The sequence below is a fragment of the Peromyscus leucopus genome, chromosome 4, assembly GCF_004664715.2.
Source record: "Peromyscus leucopus breed LL Stock chromosome 4, UCI_PerLeu_2.1, whole genome shotgun sequence".
Taxonomy (NCBI): Eukaryota; Metazoa; Chordata; class Mammalia; order Rodentia; family Cricetidae; genus Peromyscus; species Peromyscus leucopus.
In genome coordinates this window covers 118,979,258-118,998,242 of record NC_051066.1, presented here as the reverse complement: position 1 = coordinate 118,998,242, position 18,985 = coordinate 118,979,258, and the positions used below count along the sequence as shown (strand labels likewise).

The window sequence follows — 18,985 nt, the reverse complement described above, 5'->3', positions numbered from 1 at the left end:
TGTCTGGCTACTGGCCAATTAGTGTTTTTTTTATTAACATATTTGCCATACAGAACATCCCACAGCATATCTATGTGTGCACTATATGTTTGGTTAGTGCCCACAGAAGTCAGAACAGGGCACTGGATGCCCTAGACCTGGAAGTGAAGTTACAAATGTTTGTGAACTCCCTTGTGTGACTTGTGAGCCCTAGTCCTCTGGAAGAACAGCCAGTGCTCTTTATTCGGAGCTGTTATCTCTCCTCCCCACTGTGTGTGTGTGTGTGTGTGTGTGTGTGTGTGTGTGTGTGTGTGTGTGTGTGTGTGTGTGTGTGCATGTGTGTGTGTGTGTGTGTGTGTGTGTGTGTGTGTGTGTGAGAGAGAGAGAGAGAGAGAGAGAGAGAGAGAGAGAGAGAGAAAGAGAGAGAGAGAGAACAGTGGTTCTCCACTTTTGGGTCACAACCACTTTCCAGGTAGAATGACCCTTTCACAATGGTTGCTTAAGACCATCAGGAAGCACAGATATTAGCATTACAATTCATAACAGTAGCAAAATTATAGTTATGAAGTAGCAATGAAATAATTTTATGGTGGTGAAGGTTCACTGCAACACAAGGGTAATAACATTAGGAAGGTTGAGAACCACTATCTTAGACCAGTGCTCTCCCACTGAGCTATATCCCCAGGCTTTGATTTTTTTTTTTTTTTTTTTTTTTTTTTTATTGCTTTACTTTGCTTGCTTTTAGATAGGGATTCAGTGTATGACCTAGGCTGGCCTGCTGCATCTGCCTGCCAACTGCTGGGATAAGAGGCGTATACCACAACAGCCAGCATCATTGTCCTTTTAAAAATCTTTATTTTTTGTACAGCTATTGGTGTTTTCCCACCTGTAATTAATTTTTCTTCTTCTTTGCTTGCTTTCATTTGGGGATATATATATATATGGCTGCTTAATTGAGATATGTTCTAAAATATCCTTTGTTTAATTCAATCATAGTTTTTCTTTTCCTTTGCTCTACTTAACAAGTCAGGAAGTAGATCAAGGGTAGGTAGGCATTGAAGAGGTTAAGGCCAGAGAGGATCTCCGACATAGTTACCTACTTCTAGAATTTGGGGTTTGTTTAAACAATAGCTCATGGGAATGAGTTTAATGTCCAGTATCAAGTAGATCAGGAGTTTGGGTGCCAGGGGATGGAGGCCAACTTTGAGCACTGTCATTCCATGCTCTTGCTTTGGAGGCCAGTCCACCTCCCCAAGCTGTTGTAGTGCCAAATAAGAATCAATTGTGCCTCTATAGAAAACACAGCATGTGACCCCTGTGTGTTCAAGTGTCCTGACAGACTCCAGTTGTTTCCAATGCTGTAGCCCATTTTGATGATTATAATTTGCTCTGAACCAGTTTTAAATGCTAAAGAGCATATAGGATTCTATTTTGAACTAAAACAATCTACTGTCCATTATTTTGGCTTTGTTATTCAACCCCAGTGAATTGAAGACAGCAGAAAAATTTACTTAATGTCATCTTGTAACTGAATGTCTGTTGCAGTTTAGTCATTGGGCTGAATAAAACTAGCCACATTTAAATTTAAATTGGACATGGTGTTTTTCTCTTTGAGCTCGGTGGGATTTTTTAATTATGCCATGAATAACACATGATTCTAGGCTTCACAAAGAACTGATACCAGAAGCTACTCCAGGAGAGTAGGCAGACGATATACTGGACAGTAAATAAAATAAAATGAAAGTGAAATAGCATGCTTCTGAAAATGTGAAAGGGAAACACTTCTTCTTCATTTGTTTTAATGAAAGGTTGGCTTTATGTTGCCTGAGTGTTTTCAGAACAGTCCAGTTAGGGGAAGTTGGACCAAAGCTGAACGCTGAACGTAGTGATCAAATAGTGACCAATCAGCATTTGCATTGCAGGAAACTCATCGAAGAGATGGAGGAAAAGCAGAAATCGGACAAGGCGGAACTTGAGCGAATGCAGCAGGAGGTGGAGACCAGGCGCAAGGAAACCGAGATCGTACAGCGGCAGATCCGCAAGCAGGAGGAAAGCCTCAAACGCCGTAGCTTCCACATTGAAAACAAGCTCAAGGACCTGCTGGCTGAGAAGGAAAGGTTTGAGGAAGAGAGGCTCCGGGAGCAGCAGGGGCTTGAACAGCAGAGGAGACAGGAAGAAGAGAGCTTCTCCCGCATCAGAGAGGAGCTTCGCAGGCTCCAAGAACTCAGCAGCCATGAGCAGGCCGAGAAGGTTCAGATATTCCAGGAGCTAGACCGGCTGCACAAAGAACAAGATGCCCAGAGTGCCAAGCTGCAGCTGGAGAAAAGGAGGCTGGAGGAGCAAGAGAAGGAGCAGGTGCTGCTGGTGGCACAGCTGGAGGAGCAGCTGCGGGAGAGGCAGGAGACTGGTCCACTGCTGTGTCCTGGAGAGGTCCAGCGGGCCCAGGAGGAAAAGAGGGAACTAGAAGGCATCCAGGAAGCCCTCTTGCAAGCCAAAGAGGCTGGAGCACAAGGGGACCACACCTGTGGGGATGAACTGGAAAGGGCTCAGCAGTACTTCTTAGAGTTCAAGAAAAGGCAGCTTGTCAAGCTAGCAAACCTGGAGAAGGACCTGGTCCAACAGAAAGACCTCCTAAGCAAAGAAGTCCAAGAAGAGCAGGAAGCCCTGGAGCATGTAAGATGTGAAGTCCAGGAGGAACCTAGCTTGTCGGCAACAGATAACAGTAGCATCCCTTTCCGGCCTGAAGGTCTAGAGAAAATAAAGACTGCACAGTCCAGGCTACAGAGTAAAGAGCGCCAGCTGCGGGACCTTCTGCAAAATCATTTGCCAGCTCTGCTGGAAGAAAAGCAGAGAGCTCTTGACATCCTTGACAGAGGCGCCCTGGGCCTAGACAACACTCTCTACCAAGTAGAGAAAGAAATGGAAGAAAAAGAAGAGCAGATCACACGGTACCAAGAGAATGCTAGCCAGCTGCAGCAGCTCCGGGCCACCTTCGAATTCACAGCTAATGTCGCCCGACAGGAAGAGAAGGTGAGAAAAAAGGAAAAGGAGATTCTGGAGTCCTGGGAGAAGCAGCAGAGAGAAGCATTGGAGCAGGCCGTGGCCAAGCTAGAGCAGAGGCACTCTGCCCTGCAGAGGCGCTCTACCCTGGACCTGGAGATCCAGGAGCAGAGGCAGAAAGTTGGCTCTCTCCACAGCATGGAGCAGTCAGGGCTGTGGGCCAGTCTGGAGGCCAAACAAGAGGTCCTTGAAAAGGACCCTGCAAGGTAAGACTAAGGCAGAGGGAGCGAAACATAGGGCAGGCATGCATGGTTGCTTATATTCTGCCTCTTGTGGCTGCTCACTGTCTGGAGAAGTGATTCTTGTAGACTTTATGCTCTCTAATACATAGGCAAAAGGCTTTAAAAACAAACAAATAAACAACAACAACAAAAAAAACTCAACCTAAGATAAGCACCCCTAAGAATTTTTGTTTGTTTTTACATAAGATCTTTGTTTTAGAATCATTGACTTAAAGTTGAGAAAAGCACATAGACAAAAACAAAGTTCTAGTCCTTCACTGAACTGACCTATGGGATGTGTGTCCTAATAGTTTGACAAGTGCAGGTCCTGGCAGAGTTTCAACCTAGAGTCCCACCTCGATCTCCCTCTTATTCCTGCCCCCCCCCACCCTTTTTCCCTCCTCATCTCTTTCATTGCTTTCTCACCACCCCACTTCTTCCCCTCTCCCATGCGTGTCCTCCTTCACCAGGATTTCATATCTTCTATGTGAGCGGCTCTGGCCACAGTGAAGTCCTGTCCCCCCCAGAGTTCATGCATTGTGAATCCCGAGCTGGTTCCTACAAATTGAAGAGAACTAAAATCAGGTAGATGTCCCACCCTTAAAGTCAGCATTTTAGAAAGAAAACTGGGAAATGAGCACTCCTGACAGGGTAAGGAAAGAATATTTATCTTTCTATTCTGTTGTCATGAATACCAGTAGACTCTGAAACATGTAAATATTGAAACCTAGGAGTGCCTTTTCTGGTATTCTGCAGTCATGCTAAGACTCCTAGAGAGGTTAGAGGCCACCTATGTGATTTGTCTCTTACTTCGTGGATGGCCTTGACCACTTAGGTCTCATTTCTTTTAGCTCCATACTCAGGTCAGTTATCAACAAAAACCAAAGCTCTTGCTCCACAGGGATCAAGAGATCATTTACACTGAGCCAATGCTGAGTGGCTACTCAGGGAACACAGATTTTACTTGTCCTGAGGGACATGGTCTACTCTGGAAGTGGTCACATGGAGTTTTCCAGAACAAATCAAAATCCTAAATCATGCATTTACTAAATGCATTGGTGACATCAGTGGATTCCATAGACTGGGAAAAAAAAATCTCAACTGTAGGTTTTAGATGCTATCTGATGACATTGTTAGCTATAAGATTGGTGGAGGTTAGGCATGTCAAGTTTAGGGACACATTCCAAGGGATTTATCTAGAGAATCAAACAGTTGTTGGGTCAGATATACACATAACTGCTAAGTGACTACTAACAGAAATAAAGATTGCCCAAAGTAAGTTTAACTCTCTATCTGTAAAATTCCAACTGTTCATATCACTAATTGCTAATTACTGTATTTAGTCAATCAGTCTGCAGAATCTTTAACATAGGTGTGGCTTTTTCAGGGAACTTCTGTTTATAGGTTGTTGTTGTTTTTGTTTGTTTGTTTGTTTTTTAAAGACTGTCTCTCACTGTCTGGCTGAATTTTGCTACTCATGCCCTCCAACTCATGAAGATCTGCCTGCCTCTGACTCTGGAGTGCTGGGATTAAAGGCATGTACCACCATGCCCTGCCTCTGTTCATAGTTCTTAACTGCAGCCTGTTTGGGAGGACCTGGAACTCTGTCTTATCGAACGCATAATCAGCAGTACTCTGCCTATTAGCCTTAAGACCCCAACTTAGCATTTGGCAGAGGCAAGGGTACAGTGGTTGAGACAAGGCAAGACCTTCTCAGAAGTGTTAAATGTATCTCTTACCCATCTTTTTCCTGAGAAGGTCAAGACAGCTTCCTTTTAAGTGATCTGCTTATCCTATGGATTCCATTTACCATCACTCTCTGGTAATTCCTTCAGGCAAAACAGAAACAAAATAAATACCAAAACCATAATGTTATTATTTCAGAGAAGTAGGTCGGAGGTTTAAGAAAATGATTGCAGGTATGTTATGTAAATGAAATTGCTGGACAAAGCTCTAGCCCCAGGAAATTTAAAGTAGTGGAGGGCATGCTCTCAATTTGTATCCTGCAGTGTGCAGTAAGAGGCAGCCTGAGCTTTTAGCTTGATGTCCCTGACTTTTGTCAACTAGTCATTCAGTATTAATACTCTGTAATAGCAGACATGGTTTTGAAATTTCTGTGGAAGTGATTCCTTGGTGTCAGCAATCCTCCAGAAAGCTCACAAGAAGGCACTTAGCCTCCCGAGTGCCGATGAAATAGACTTCTCTACTATCTAATTCAGGCTGATGAATTCTGGGCGCTTTGCTTTGCCTGCAATGCTTCAGCAGCTTTCTACGGACATCCCTGCTGCTCTTTTCTTGCAGGACTGCCTGTGCAGCCTGACTTGGCCCCTTGTGAAATTGACCAACTGAAATATTGAAGCCACATGGCACCAGATGGGGCAGCACTGCACTGGACATGGTTTCTCATTCGTTCCCTGGTGCCTTAGGAACTGGTGAAGTCATGCCACTGCCTTCCTTTCCATTGCTGTTCATTCCAGCTGGCCCAGTGGCATGCGTCAGGCAGCACCATTAGAAAGCCCTCATGTCACCATAGGAGAGAGAAGATGAAAACTGCTAATACTCAATGTTTGACCAGTTCTATCATCAGAGTCCTCAAAAATGATGCGGCTGCCCCCCCCCCATGAGGAACAATCCCGTGTAGCTCAATTGTGTTTAAAATGGCATGTGTCCTGTCCCTGAGTCTTCCTATGAAGAAGGGACACTACCCCCAGGCAGAAGATAGGCTATTTTAACCTATAGTGGTTATATTACTAATGGGGACTAGTGACACACAGAAAGTAGCAGATTAGGGGCTTCGTTTAGGTTCATTTCTTGCCCAGCTGTTAGTGGGCTGGTATGGTGGCTGAAATACAGACAAGCCAGTACTTCACATAGCATGTGTTTCATGTACTATCCTGTTTCACTCTTGCTATCTATATAAATCTCACTGGGTCTTTAGGGCCCCAATCAAACCTTTATGCTAAGTCACCTCTGTCCAGATTTTCTAACGTCTTAGCCTGAAAGAACACCTGTGAGAAAACCCAAGAGGCATCAGGAGATCATGTTGTCTTCTGCTTGCATCCTGCTTGCCATTGCTGAGACCCTGTTGAAAGCAGGCCTTGATTCTTTGCCATCCATGTGGTCCCTCACACCCTTCTTATTTGTTGGTAGTCGTAGTGTTTTTGAGATAGGGTCTCATGTGACCTTTACTGTCCTCAAACTACACAGCAGAGGATGACCATGAACCCCCATCTACTTCTACCTCCCAGATTTACAGATGTGGGCCATCATGCCCAGATCCCTATATTCCCACTCCTCTTCTGAAAATACTGGATGCTCTGCAAATGGATGCTCAGGAAACTTTTCCTCATCATGAGATAAATAAGACCTGAGTTGAACTGAAAGCTTCCTCCTATGGAAGTCATGAGTGCTTCCCCTACTGACCACAGAATCACATCTCTGAGAATTAAGAGCCATGGCCTTCATGTTCAAGATTAAAAAAAAAGGCAAGTTACTGATGGTAGCACCAGGGGGTTGGCAGAATCAAGATGTGTCAGCATTTGACACTAAGATCTCTGATTTTTGGAGACTAAGAAAATGAAAGTGATTAGTTGAGCTCATTTGATCCCTAGATAAGTAGAAATCCAGATCCAGTACCTGTCTGTTTTCACACACTGAGTGGGCTGTGGTCTTCAGCTGCTGAGTCTATGTTCCTGAGGCTAAATCTGCCGGCAAGCCTGACCCTTCAGCCTCACTGTTCAGGATTCAGATTCACCTGGCTGAGCTTTTCATACAGTTCAGAGCTTATAAAATGTACCAGTTGTCATCAGCAATAATGGTTTTTGGTTTCACAATTTGTGGCTCATTTTAATTTCTCATCTAAATCAACTTTTATTTCTTAGATTTCTCTCCCTTGGTTCCCCCCCCCCCCATTGTCTCCACCTTGGCCAAAGTGCCTTCCTGGATTTTGTGGCACAATTTCTTTGATGTGATTGGTTTCTGTCCTTGGAGCATCTTCCACTGTTATCTCCAAATGACCACAATTCCAATGACCTTTGAAGACTCGGCGCAGAACTACGTTCGGATAGATCCTGTCAAGTGGAAGTAGTTAACAGAATTTTGATATGTAGTCCACAACCAACTCCTGTTTAGTCAAGGTTTAAGGGATTCAAAATCCTGGCCAGTGCCTCTAAAGAAGGACTTGCTTACAACACAGCAGAAGTGCTTTTGTCCTTAGTGGCCGGGTAGTCCAAGCCTTGGATGCCTGAAACTCTTGTCTCTTCTCATGGCTCATTTTCACCTTGTTCCTTTTTCTGTATGTGACACCTTTTCTACTAGAAGGGAAAACATCTTGCCCTAGAGTTCTTTCTGCCTCCCCCAGGGTTTTTAGAATAGTTCCCTACAGAGAATGTGTTCATGTAATACTATTAATTAACGGAGTTATATGGTTCACATCTTTTTAGGTCAGAACATGATATCCACCAGCTGAAACAGAAGATCTGTGAGGTGGATGGTGTTCAAAGACCTCATCATGGGACCTTAGAGGGAAAGACTTCTCTTTCCAGCTTGCTACCCAGTGCTGACAACTCTCATCTGGCTCCACTGATGGATGCCAGGTACTCAATATTCACCTGATGCCATGCTTTGCTTTGATTCTATGTAATGATCTATTGGCTAGTTTACCTCTGGAGGGCTAGTTTACCTCTGGAGGGATTTATCAAACTCAGTAGTAATACTGTGCTTGAGATGTCCTCTGTCTTGGCCTGTGGCTGGGATGGAGGGATTTATCAAACGCAATAGTAATACTGTGCTTGAGATGTCCTCTGTCTTGGCCTGTGGCTGGGTGAGTGATAGTGTGAAGAGAATCAAGGACCTAAGAAGTGGTCAGCCAAATCAAAAAAATCAGGTTTCAAATAGTTTGTATGAGATGGTAGAATGAAAAGATGCAGAGAAACCAACTCATCCAGAGCAAAGTGCTGCAGAGGCCAGGTTGGGAGAACCAGTTTGGAGAATTAATTGAATTTTTCCATGGGGGAATTATCTAACTGGGCAGCCTTGCAGTCTGAATTTAGGAGCTCAGTGTTTGAAATGTGTTCAGAATGGCATGAGCCTCCTTTCCCTCTTAGTATAAGTCTGTGTTTTCCATGGGACCAGTTTAAAAATGTCCATAAGGCTAGCCGGGCGGTGGTGGCACACGCCTTTAATCCCAGCACGCAGGAGGCAGAGCCAGGCGAATCTCTGTGAGTTCAAGGCCAACCTGGGCTACCAAGTGAGTTCCAGGAAAGGCGCAAAGCTACACAGAGAAACCCTGTCTCAAAAAAAACCAAAAAAAAAAAAAAAAAATCCATAAGGTTGAGGAGGTCATCTGTAAATGGCCTTGATTCATGGCCATTTGTATATGATTTTAGTTTCAACACTGAAAGATACATAGTAATATACAATATTAATATATTTACCCAGCATTTTAGAAAAGTGTCTCATCTGTTGGTCAGCAGTACCAAACACTGATAAGATCTTGCAAATATTTACAAATACTTATTTATTGAATGTATGAAAGCATAAATAAGGAAATAATTTAATTTAAAATAACCCATCTAGCGCTGGGAAGATAGCTGACTTGATAAAATAATTGCCTTTTAGACTGCAGACCCAAGATCCTGGGTGCTGTGGAATGTTCTGAATGTCTTGTGGGAGCCGTTCTTGGGTTCCTCGTGGCTTTACCCAGCAGGTCCGCATAGAGGATGTTTAGGACCACGGGCCTGAGTGCAGGTGTCTGAGATGGTCTGCACTTGGCTGTGCTGGGGGATGGTCTGTATGTCAAATTGCTCTGATTGATCAATAAATAAAACACTGACTGGCCAGTGGCTAGGCAGGAAGTATAGAGGGGACTAACAGAGAAGAAAAATAAAAGAACAGGAAGGCAGGAAGGAGACTGCCTGAAGCCGCCGCCAGGACAAGGAAGATGTAAAGTACTGGTAAGCCACAAGCCGCGTGGCAAGGTATAGATTTGTAGAAATGGATTAATTTAAGCCGTAAGAACAGTTAGCAAGAAGCCTGCCACGGCCATACAGATTGTTAGCAAAATAAGTCTCTGTGTTTACTTGGTTGGGTCTGAGCAGCTGTGGGACTGGCAGGTGACAAAGATTTGTCCTGAGTGTGGGCAAGCAGGAAAACTCTAGCTACACCTGGGAACTAAAATAAAACCAAAAACAAAGCCAGGCATAATGAAACATTTATAATCCCAACACCAAGGAGACAGACATGAGTGGATCCCTGACCAACTACCTTAGCCTACTTGTGAAGTTCCAGTCCAATAAATGACCCTTTCTCAAAAAAGAATGAATAAATGACACCTGAGAAATGGCAACATCCAAGGTTGTCCCCTGTCCTCTACCACATGTGCATCTACCCACACATGAACATGTATAGACAGACACTCAAATACACATATACACATGAATGAATGAATGAATGAATGAATGAGTGAATGAATGAATGGAAGGGAGGGAGGGAGAAAGAGAGGGAATAAAGACAGATGGCCCTATCTATGGAATTGGAAGACACCATCCTATACTTATATCATGATTGCTTTGGACAGTCTGAGCTACTGGAAGTTATTTTACAATTAAAATATGTCTCTCTTAACTTCCTCCCTCCAAGTCCTCCCATATATACCTCCCTGCTCTGCTTCAAATTCATAGCCTCTTTTTCACTAATTGTTATTGTATGCATACATGTATATGCATATATATTCCTAAATATAACCTGTTCAGTCTGTATAATGTTGTGTGTATGTATGTTTTCAGGACTGACTATTTGGCACTGGACAACAAATTGGTGTGCTCTTTTCTGGAGAAGACTGTCTCTCCTTCTTTCAGCCTTCCTCAGTTGCTGATAGTTCTTTGTGTAGCGATGGAACCTCATGGGCTTTTGCCCATCCACTTTGGCATGTCTATTGGCATCATTCTTGTTCAGCTCATGTTGGTGAGATTTTATGGGTGTAGGTTTTGATGTTATCAGGAGACACACTCTCCCTGATCCCCTGGCTCTTAGAATATTTGTACCCATCTCTTCCAACATATTCCCTGAGCCTTAGCTGCAGGAGTGTTTAGTAGATGTATCTATTGGGACTGGGCTCCACAACTCTGAATTTTGATTGGTTGTAGTTTCCTATAGTGGTCTCCATCTGTTGCAAAGAGAAGTTTCCTTGAGGAGGTGAAGACTACACTTATTTGTGGATATAAGGACAAATATTTAGAATGTAGTTAGGGATTATGATAGTTTAGTAAAGTAGTGGTTGTAGATTTTCCTCCAGTAATCATGACTTCACTATCACTAGGTAGTTAGCTGAGTTTCCAGTACCAGGCATGATTTCCCTCCTCTTGAATGAGCCTTAAGTCTAATTCGAGAGCTGTTGGTTACCTCCAAGGTATGTGTGCTACTGCTGCACCCTTAGGGTTATGTTGCAATGCTGGTTAAAACTATCTATGTATTTATACACAGAGTTAAATTTTTATTATAGGCTTGTTTTAGGTAAATAGTTAATAGTACAATTATGCAGACCTTTTTCAGACATCCTTAATGTTATTGTTACCTGTCTCCCTCCATCTTCTGAAGTTACCTCCCTCCACTTTGCCTGAAGAGCTGCCCTGTTTTCCCACTTTCCTTATCAGATCTCTTGTATCCTATTATTCCTCTTGACTGTTTCCTCTGATGGAATAACTCTGGCCGACCAGAGACTTCACTGAATACAACTTTGAAGGTCAAGGCTGGTGATGAGATTTTATATAGATTCAGATTCTTCCTGTGAGGCACTAGATATTAGTTGACACCTACTTTACAAGTCAATAGTTTCTGACTTCCTTTCTGTTTTGGCTCTGTGACAAGCAATCCACATGGCAGACACCTTTCAGGTGTGGTCTCAGTGGCCACATGTAGATAACCTAGTTGGAGTTAGAAGATAGTCAGGGAGAATGTAAGACACTGTTCTAGATAAACAGTTAATATTCATAGAGTATGTCTTCCATTTCTTTTCAATTTTTAGTAATCATCATAAATGGCCTTATGCATAAGAAATAACTATCATTCATGTCTTCTTTTTCCAAATGAGGAAACCCAGTGGTCTGTCATACAGTGGAATCTGTGAGCACAGGGCCTCTGACTTCCATGGCTATGATTTGCCTTTAGCCTGCAGTGTGCTGTTGATGATAAGATTCAGGGAGGGTTTCGGTGGAATAGCCTACTCTCTATTCAATTTCAGTTTCTTCTTATTTATTTATGTAATCCTGTCTCACTTGGAGAAAGACCAGAGAGTGAATGCATAGTACCAGACTTCTTAGAAAGAAGAAAATAGTTTGGGATCCCAAATTTTTATTTATATGGAATAAATAAAACAAATATCAGGATTTTCAAGTCCTGATAAGGCTTTTTTTTTTTTTTTTTTGTTTGTTTTGGTTTGTTTTTTTGGTTTGTTTTTCTAAATAGCACACATGAGATAAAAGACATGATACTTCTCTTTCAGAGTCTAAACTATTTGACTTAATATGATGGTCTCTAGTTTCATCATATATGTACATACACGGCCTTAAGAATGAAATGACCCCTATTGTATGGGGTATCTTGAAGGTATACATAGTGACCATAGTGACTGTCACATTTCTATCATTTTCAGGATCAGTGCTTACATTGAGGAAGAAGTCCAAAGACGCCTTCATGATTTGCACAGGGCAGTTGGTGATGCCAGCCATGCACCTGCTGATGTGATGAAGGTGAGCTTAAGGAGCCAGGTTATACAGTCATTACTGCTGCTTAATGAAAATTCAGATGTGGAATGTTTCAGAAGAGCACTTATTGTCAATGGATGGACCTGAATAGTTTTCAGATAGAATTCATTGAAGAGTAGCTTCTTTTTTTTTTTTTTTTTTTTTGTCTTTCGAGACAGGTTTCTTATGTAGCTTTGTTTTCTGAATCACTCGTAGCACGGCCTCGAACTCACAGAGATCCGCCTGCCTGCTCCGATGCTGGATTAAAGCGTGCGCAACGGCGAAGTAGCTTCTTTTACAGTTTTGTAATTCTGAGGAAACATTGATTAGGTACACATGTTAAGGTTCTTCATGTTCTTTATTTGCTTTGATTCCTAAAAATTTTACATGTAACATTTTCTGTTTTCTTCCCAAATAAAACAAATTTCTATAATACATAATTTACTTTGTAAGTATTCCAAGTAGACATATACTTTTCTACTTGAGATGTATACTTTTGTAAGTTTATTTTTATCAAATGACAGTTCATGTCTTTTGTATTAGCATATATAAATTTTACAAAGTAATGGTTTTTTGTGATACTTTTGTCCATACATACAAGATAATTTTACATATTACACCATCACTCTCTTGCATCCCCCTCCCCTTGATCTCTATCCACATCTTTAATTTTGCATTTCTTCTGTTTTTATGCCCTGATAGGGCTTAGTCTTTGTTTTGTTTTGATTTTTTTTCTAAATTGCTCATTTGAGAATAAAGACTTGATGCCTCTATTTGAATCTAGATTATTTTGTATAATGTGATGATCCATCCCAACCATTTGCCTGTAATTGACACAGTTTGGCTTTTCTTTATGGCTGAATGAAACTCCATTGTGCATATGCATATATGTATATATATACACATATACATACATATATAAACACACACACACACACACACACACACACATATCACATTTTCTTTATCTGTTCACACATTGATGGATGCCTCTCCCATTTCCTAACTTGCCTATTAGAAATAGTACTGCATAAACATAGCCATGTAGGTTTCTCTGGTCCATGAAGACTCTGAGTACTTTGGATGTACTTTCAGAAGCAGTATACCTGAGTCATATAGGACCTCTATGTGCAGTTTTGTTAGTTTTTTTGTTTTTGTTTCTGTTTTTGAGACACCATTTTACTGAATTCCATAACTTGTAGGCTAAGGAAATCTTGATTGTAATTTTGCTGTTTAAACTTAACATTAGAAGTTAGTGGTTCAGATCTCTGTCCTGCAAATAAATGAATAAGAGACTTGTTTACTTTGGGAATGTAAATCCTGTGGAAAGGTTGTCATTTGAATGACAGGTATGTTTCTTTAGAATTTTATTCTCATAAATACTTGTAATAGACTCAGTTTTTTCTCCCCTCTATGAGCATGCTATAATTTAATACAGAAGGCCTTTCTCTTCTTTTCAGAGTAATGAGGAACTTCACAATGGCACCACTCAACGTAAGCTAAAATATGAGGTAAGTAGCGATTTTTCAGATTGATAGGGTTGCTTAAATTATGGCATGCTTGTGTGATTAAATTTTCTTAATGTTTAGTTGCATAATTAGAATTTTGAAGTCCCAGTGAGATTAATGGCTAATAGAGAAGGCAAACTATTATATAGACATAAAATTAAAGGGAATCCTGCAGGCCTGAAACTGCTTTGGCTTTATTTGAATGGCCTGTATCTGTGCCCGGTTTCTCATTAGCAACAGTATCCTTTCCCTTGGTCTGCATTTAAAAGGCAGAATTATATAATCAGGATCAGATATAGAGAGGGGTTGGAAATGAAACTGAGAACTTCTCAATGTTTTTAAAAAACCTGTTCATTTTATAGAGAGATAGTTGGCAGTGGTACAAAGGAAACCTTTGACCAATCAGCTTATCTTGTCTCTCTTGTGGACAGATGCTATTAGAGCATACAATTGTTAAGAATTCACTCATGTTTTCTTCCACCAAGGACAATGTCATTCTCATATAGCCCAAGTACTTTTTTTTTTAATTGCTAGGTGATAGAAATCTGCCCACCATATCTATTGTCTATTACTGAGCAGGGAGCAAAAGGGTGGGCGTTCATGGTTTCTTGACTCACTTGAACCACACCCAGTCCCCCTGCTAGTCAGCCAGTAATGACATTAGCCTCCTCTGGACATCCTTCTAGTGGGTACCTCTGGCAGAGCAAGAAGCTGCCTTTTATTTCTTTGTTTCCATGGCACCAGGCAAATTACAGGCATGCAGCAAGACTTCCTTAATAAAGGTTTGTAGGTATCAGCAATGGTATTCTACTTAAGGAGAAGATGATTAAAGACTCACATGAAATGAACCAAAAAAGAGATGGGCATGTTTGCACATATGGTGGTATAGCTAACTGTGACCTTTTAAACAATGAATCAAAAGTTTGGGGATGTACTTCAGAGAAAATGCAATCATAGACCAAGAAATAGATACTGTGGAATAATCCTACACAGTGTGTTTCTATCAAAATACCAAGTGATTTGTTGGACTGTGCAAAATGGAAATTGATCTTCTATATATGAATCAATCATCTGTTCTTAAATCATATATCAATCAACACAAATGACTTAGGCTTTCTATCTTACCTCTCAATTAATCCACTCCAATGAAACCAATGGATGTGTGACCCTCCATGTGCAAAAGAATCGCAGAGTCAAAGCACACCCCCATTTCAACCTCTTTTGACATCCTAAACAGAAAAGGTCGCCTTGGTCTGCACGGTGTGTTATGCCACTTCTGCCCAAAGATGACACTGACTCTTCCAGCATCCTTAGAGAAGAAGAGAGTGAAGTGGATCCGAGCATCCACTGGAGCCATCCTATGTCACAGAACACCTCACTCCCCACAGCTTTCTCCGTGGCCTCCCAAGAGAGAATGGTTCTGTCCTCAGGGCCTGAGGTGCTGAAGAACACTGGTGACAGACTCTGTTACCTTAGGAGCTCTGGCCACCTTGAACTAAAATGTGTTCATCTGTCTGAAATCACCTTCCTTAATGGGAGCAACACTAGAGATGCACAGAATTCTCAGAGGGAATCAGAAAGTGGCAGTGAGCTGATGACTCACGGAGAGAAACAAAGCCGGGGAATGGAATCCAGCTGGACATGGCTGCAACACATGTCCCAGCAAGCGCCAGTAGACAGAGGAAGCCAGCAAGCGATGCAGAGCAGGATGCAGTGCTTTGTTCTCTCTGAAAGCATTTCTCAAAAGGAGCATCCCACTGGCAGCTCTCCTCAGAGCACATCGGCCTCCACATTGTGTTGTGAGCAACAAAATGAGAAAGAGGTAGATGCTGAAAACACTCGCTTTCCAGCATCACTAGTCAATATCAGGACAGAAGCAAAGAAGGGGCTGGGGTATTTTTACCACAAGTTCTCAGACCTGTACAAAGACACCAGTGGTCACCTGAGACAGGATGGCACGAAAGTAATGAACCAAGCCAAGTATGTGGGGAATATGCGTGACTCAGGTTGGCTGGCCTCCCAAGTGACAACCTTCATCAGAGGCCTGCCTTTATTGGAGCGCTTATCCCTACACCTGCCTATGAGGTCACTCATGGTGCCATCTGATCCTCTTCCTCTTTCTGAAACTCAGAGTGGCAGCCTCAGCAGTGAAGATGGAGGGAGCCCAAGGTCAGCCAAGGGCACAGCACCTTACACAGACTTGGCCTTCACATCTACAGGCTCACCAGATTCCTGGCCAAATTCAGTTTTCTGTCTTGATTATAAAGATGCTGGGAAGATCACAGCATTTAAGCAGACCCTTGTATCATTCCCAGAGCAAATGCAGAGGCTTCAAGAGTACCCTCTCACAGACCTCCTTGAGCACATGTCCTGTTCTCTGCCAGAGCCTTTGGGCATAGTGAAGGCAGTCAAAGGCATTTACTGGCTCGCAGTTGCTAACTGCACCCAGCCTGACCCCCAAGCTGCATGCTTGCTCCTGCTACCTCCAACTCTGTATGCTCTGGTCCTGTTAGATAATTGCTCAGCCTCCATGAGCATCTTTCATGTTCTCCCTCTCTCTGCACTGCAGGAGATTCAGGTCGGCTTTGGTGGGCAGAGCGTTAGACTCCTTGGCCCCACACAGGACCTCTTGCTTACTGTGCTAACTTACAACAAGAGCCTCTCTCAACAGCTCTGCCAGGACCTCCTGGGTGTGCTGATGGCTGGGTCTGAAGCTGCTGCCCACGCAAGTCACCCTTTGCTCCAGCAGGATCTGGTTCAGCTTTCTCTTGATTCGGAAGCAAAACTCCCTGCTCTAGCTTTGGCAAATGGAGTTCAGTTGTCTTCCAATTTCCAGACAACCTTGGTTGATATGGTTTACTTTCTTCATGGAAATATGGAGGCCAGTGTTCCTTCTCTGGCTGAAGTTCGGTTACTGCTCTATACCACAGTCAGATTGGAGAGTGAAGCCAGTTGCACCCCCTGCCTGTCATTCATCCTTCTGAACACCCACATGGCACTCTTGAGGGAGGACCGTGTGTTTTACCCCCACACTCACTCTTTAAACACACTTCCTCCACATGGGCGATTTGATGTGATCAGGTGTCAAGCTCTGAGTGAATTCAGATGTGTCATTGTTCCCGAGAAGGACAAAATGTCAACGATAGAGCTGGTCTTCGTCAGGAAACATGGGCTTCCTTTGAACACAGGAAGTGGTCTATTTGAACCGGGTCAAGTGGCCTCAAGCACCCAGATGCTTACTGTGTTGTGTCCTCAGGATGGGCAGCATGAAGAACTTGATGTCTGGAAACTCACTTTCAATTCTCATGATGAGGCTCTTTGGCTGATCTCATACTTAAGAAGACTCTAAACTTTTAAAGATACAGGGCATTTTCTTTTAGACCTTTAATAAAATGAACATTATGAAAAATAGTCATGAAAATATGAATATCTCAGTAGAGTTAATTGAATGGGAATGAAGCAGGACTCTAAAATTGGAAGTATAAATATTTTGAATAAAGCAAAATGAAAATAGCTTATAGCAGAGAACTGGAAAATTATCCTTATTACCACCTGCTTTATTGTCTTGAAACTAAGACTGTAAATTTGGATCTACCCGATTATTGATGAAGTGGTTAAAGCATTCTGACTGCTTGGCTTAGTGTCTGTTTATGGTGTGGTGGCTTGGAATCTGGGGGTGCCTGCTGGCATCCAGTGGACCAATTTGTGCTGGCTGGAAAGGTGCCCAGTCTGGCAGTGACCTTCACTGACACCCTCCATGCTGGCCAGGAGTAGCACAGCTGTGAGGCAGAGCGTATTGCTGCTACCTTTAACTTCGCCAGCCCATCCCCCATACATAACCTTTACCATATTCTCTTTCTTTCTCTGAACTTTTGCATTTTTATTCCAGAAGGGCTGTTCATCTTGTTGTAACATTTTTGTGGATTATTTCTGCTGTCTTGTCAAATACATGGTTGCCCAATGTCATCCAAGTGACATTCAGTACTCTGCTGTGTCTTCCATTCTTCCTGCCCCTTGTCTAGCGTCACTCAGGTCCTCTAAGACAGGTATTTACCGGCCTGAGGTAGATTTACAACTATCCATGCTTGCTATGTTCTTCCTTTACTTCTGTGTGGCAATCTGATGAGCAATCGGAAAACATGTTTGGAGTTAATTTATACCATCCAGTTACTTTGCCATTCTCCTTTCTCTTGGATGTATGTCCACTAAATTCCAAAGTCTCAGAAGCTAGTCAGGGGGAGGAACCTCCTTTCTCCATTTGCTCACCTTCCTCTCTTAGCTGGGCCCAGGCTCGGCACACTGTGGGCAGTTGAGTGAGTCCCTCATTTCATTAAACCACTCATTTTAGCTTTGGCCTTGAAGGGCCCTTCTGTTCTGGTCACATTTTTGGCTAATGTGAAATATAAATGTGGGCCCTTTATTTCTGCTACTAACTGATGATAGGAATGAGTCAAAACCTAACCCACCCAGAAACTTACCAACTGCTTCTCGTCAGACTTGCCAGCAGAGAGTGACAGGCTATTGAAGCGTTTCTACATTTCCATCTGTTTTGCTCTGTGTAGACTCTGGGGAAGTGAACAGGAAAACACAGAACTGCAGAATGTGTTGTGACCTAGCAACCTTGTTTTCTGTGGACCAATGGCAGGCTTTTTGTTTTCCAGGCAATTGATTTCTCTTATTTGGGGATGGAGTGTGCTTTTGTCACTTCCAAAACACCCCTCCCCTGATAGAGTCATACCTCATTGCCTTACACCCAAAGGCTTTAACTATATAGAGAACATTGGGAAAATTGTTACCACTGATTGCTCCTGACTTTAGCTAGGTCATTATTCTATCTTGGGGGGGTGGGGAAGGACCTGAAATGTACCATTATAACCGTCTAATAGCTCATCAATACCATTTCTCCTAATTCTCATTTTTCAGTTAATATAATTTACATTAGTTTTTCTTAAATAGTCCCGCCACTCTTTTGACATATATCTTGGGGGAAAAAAAGAAAAAACAGAATTAACAGTCATGTAGAACTGAGAGTAAAATTAAAGGTTCCAGCAGAGGGATGTGAATAAGCAGCAATACAAAAACGATCTGTCATTTTAACAGGGACTGTCCACCTCAAATAGACAGACTCCCATTATTCTACCATGCTACAAATAATGACCTTTAGGGTTTTTTATTATATGGAGCATAAAATAAATATAAGCATTATGTAAAATCATGATATTTATCCCCACATTCTGAGTTGCTGTATGGTTCAAAGAGGTCAAAATGTAACATTGTTCTGTTCAGATCTCACCACATAATGGACTCATCTCCAGAGTCGTCTTGTACCTGTGCTTGGCACATCTCTCACTTAGGTATGCTTTGTACCTTGACATAAAATATGGTTCATGGGAGTGAGCGTTTGATTGATATGCTCTATACAGTAGGAATCAACATTATTGTAATATTCCAGAAGCCTGTAGACTTGCTCCATTGT

General features: G+C 42.3%; 1 protein-coding gene across 5 annotated transcripts in view; it reads left to right on the top strand.

Annotated features, from left to right (window-relative positions):
• Positions 1 to 18,985, top strand: part of Kif16b (kinesin family member 16B) — a 282,143-nt gene that overhangs the window by 179,796 nt on the left and 83,362 nt on the right. For 3 of the 5 annotated variants that reach the window (XM_028884430.2, XM_037205261.1, XM_028884429.2), the window contains 4 exons: positions 1,902 to 3,245; positions 7,703 to 7,855; positions 11,911 to 12,007; positions 13,462 to 13,512. In XM_028884430.2, the coding sequence (XP_028740263.1) occupies positions 1,902 to 3,245; positions 7,703 to 7,855; positions 11,911 to 12,007; positions 13,462 to 13,512 (1,645 nt within the window). Of the gene's footprint in view, positions 1 to 1,901; positions 3,246 to 7,702; positions 7,856 to 11,910; positions 12,008 to 13,461; positions 13,513 to 14,746; positions 17,145 to 18,985 lie in introns of those variants that run through there. The other 2 variants (XM_028884428.2, XM_028884427.2) reach the window with 1 other exon arrangement.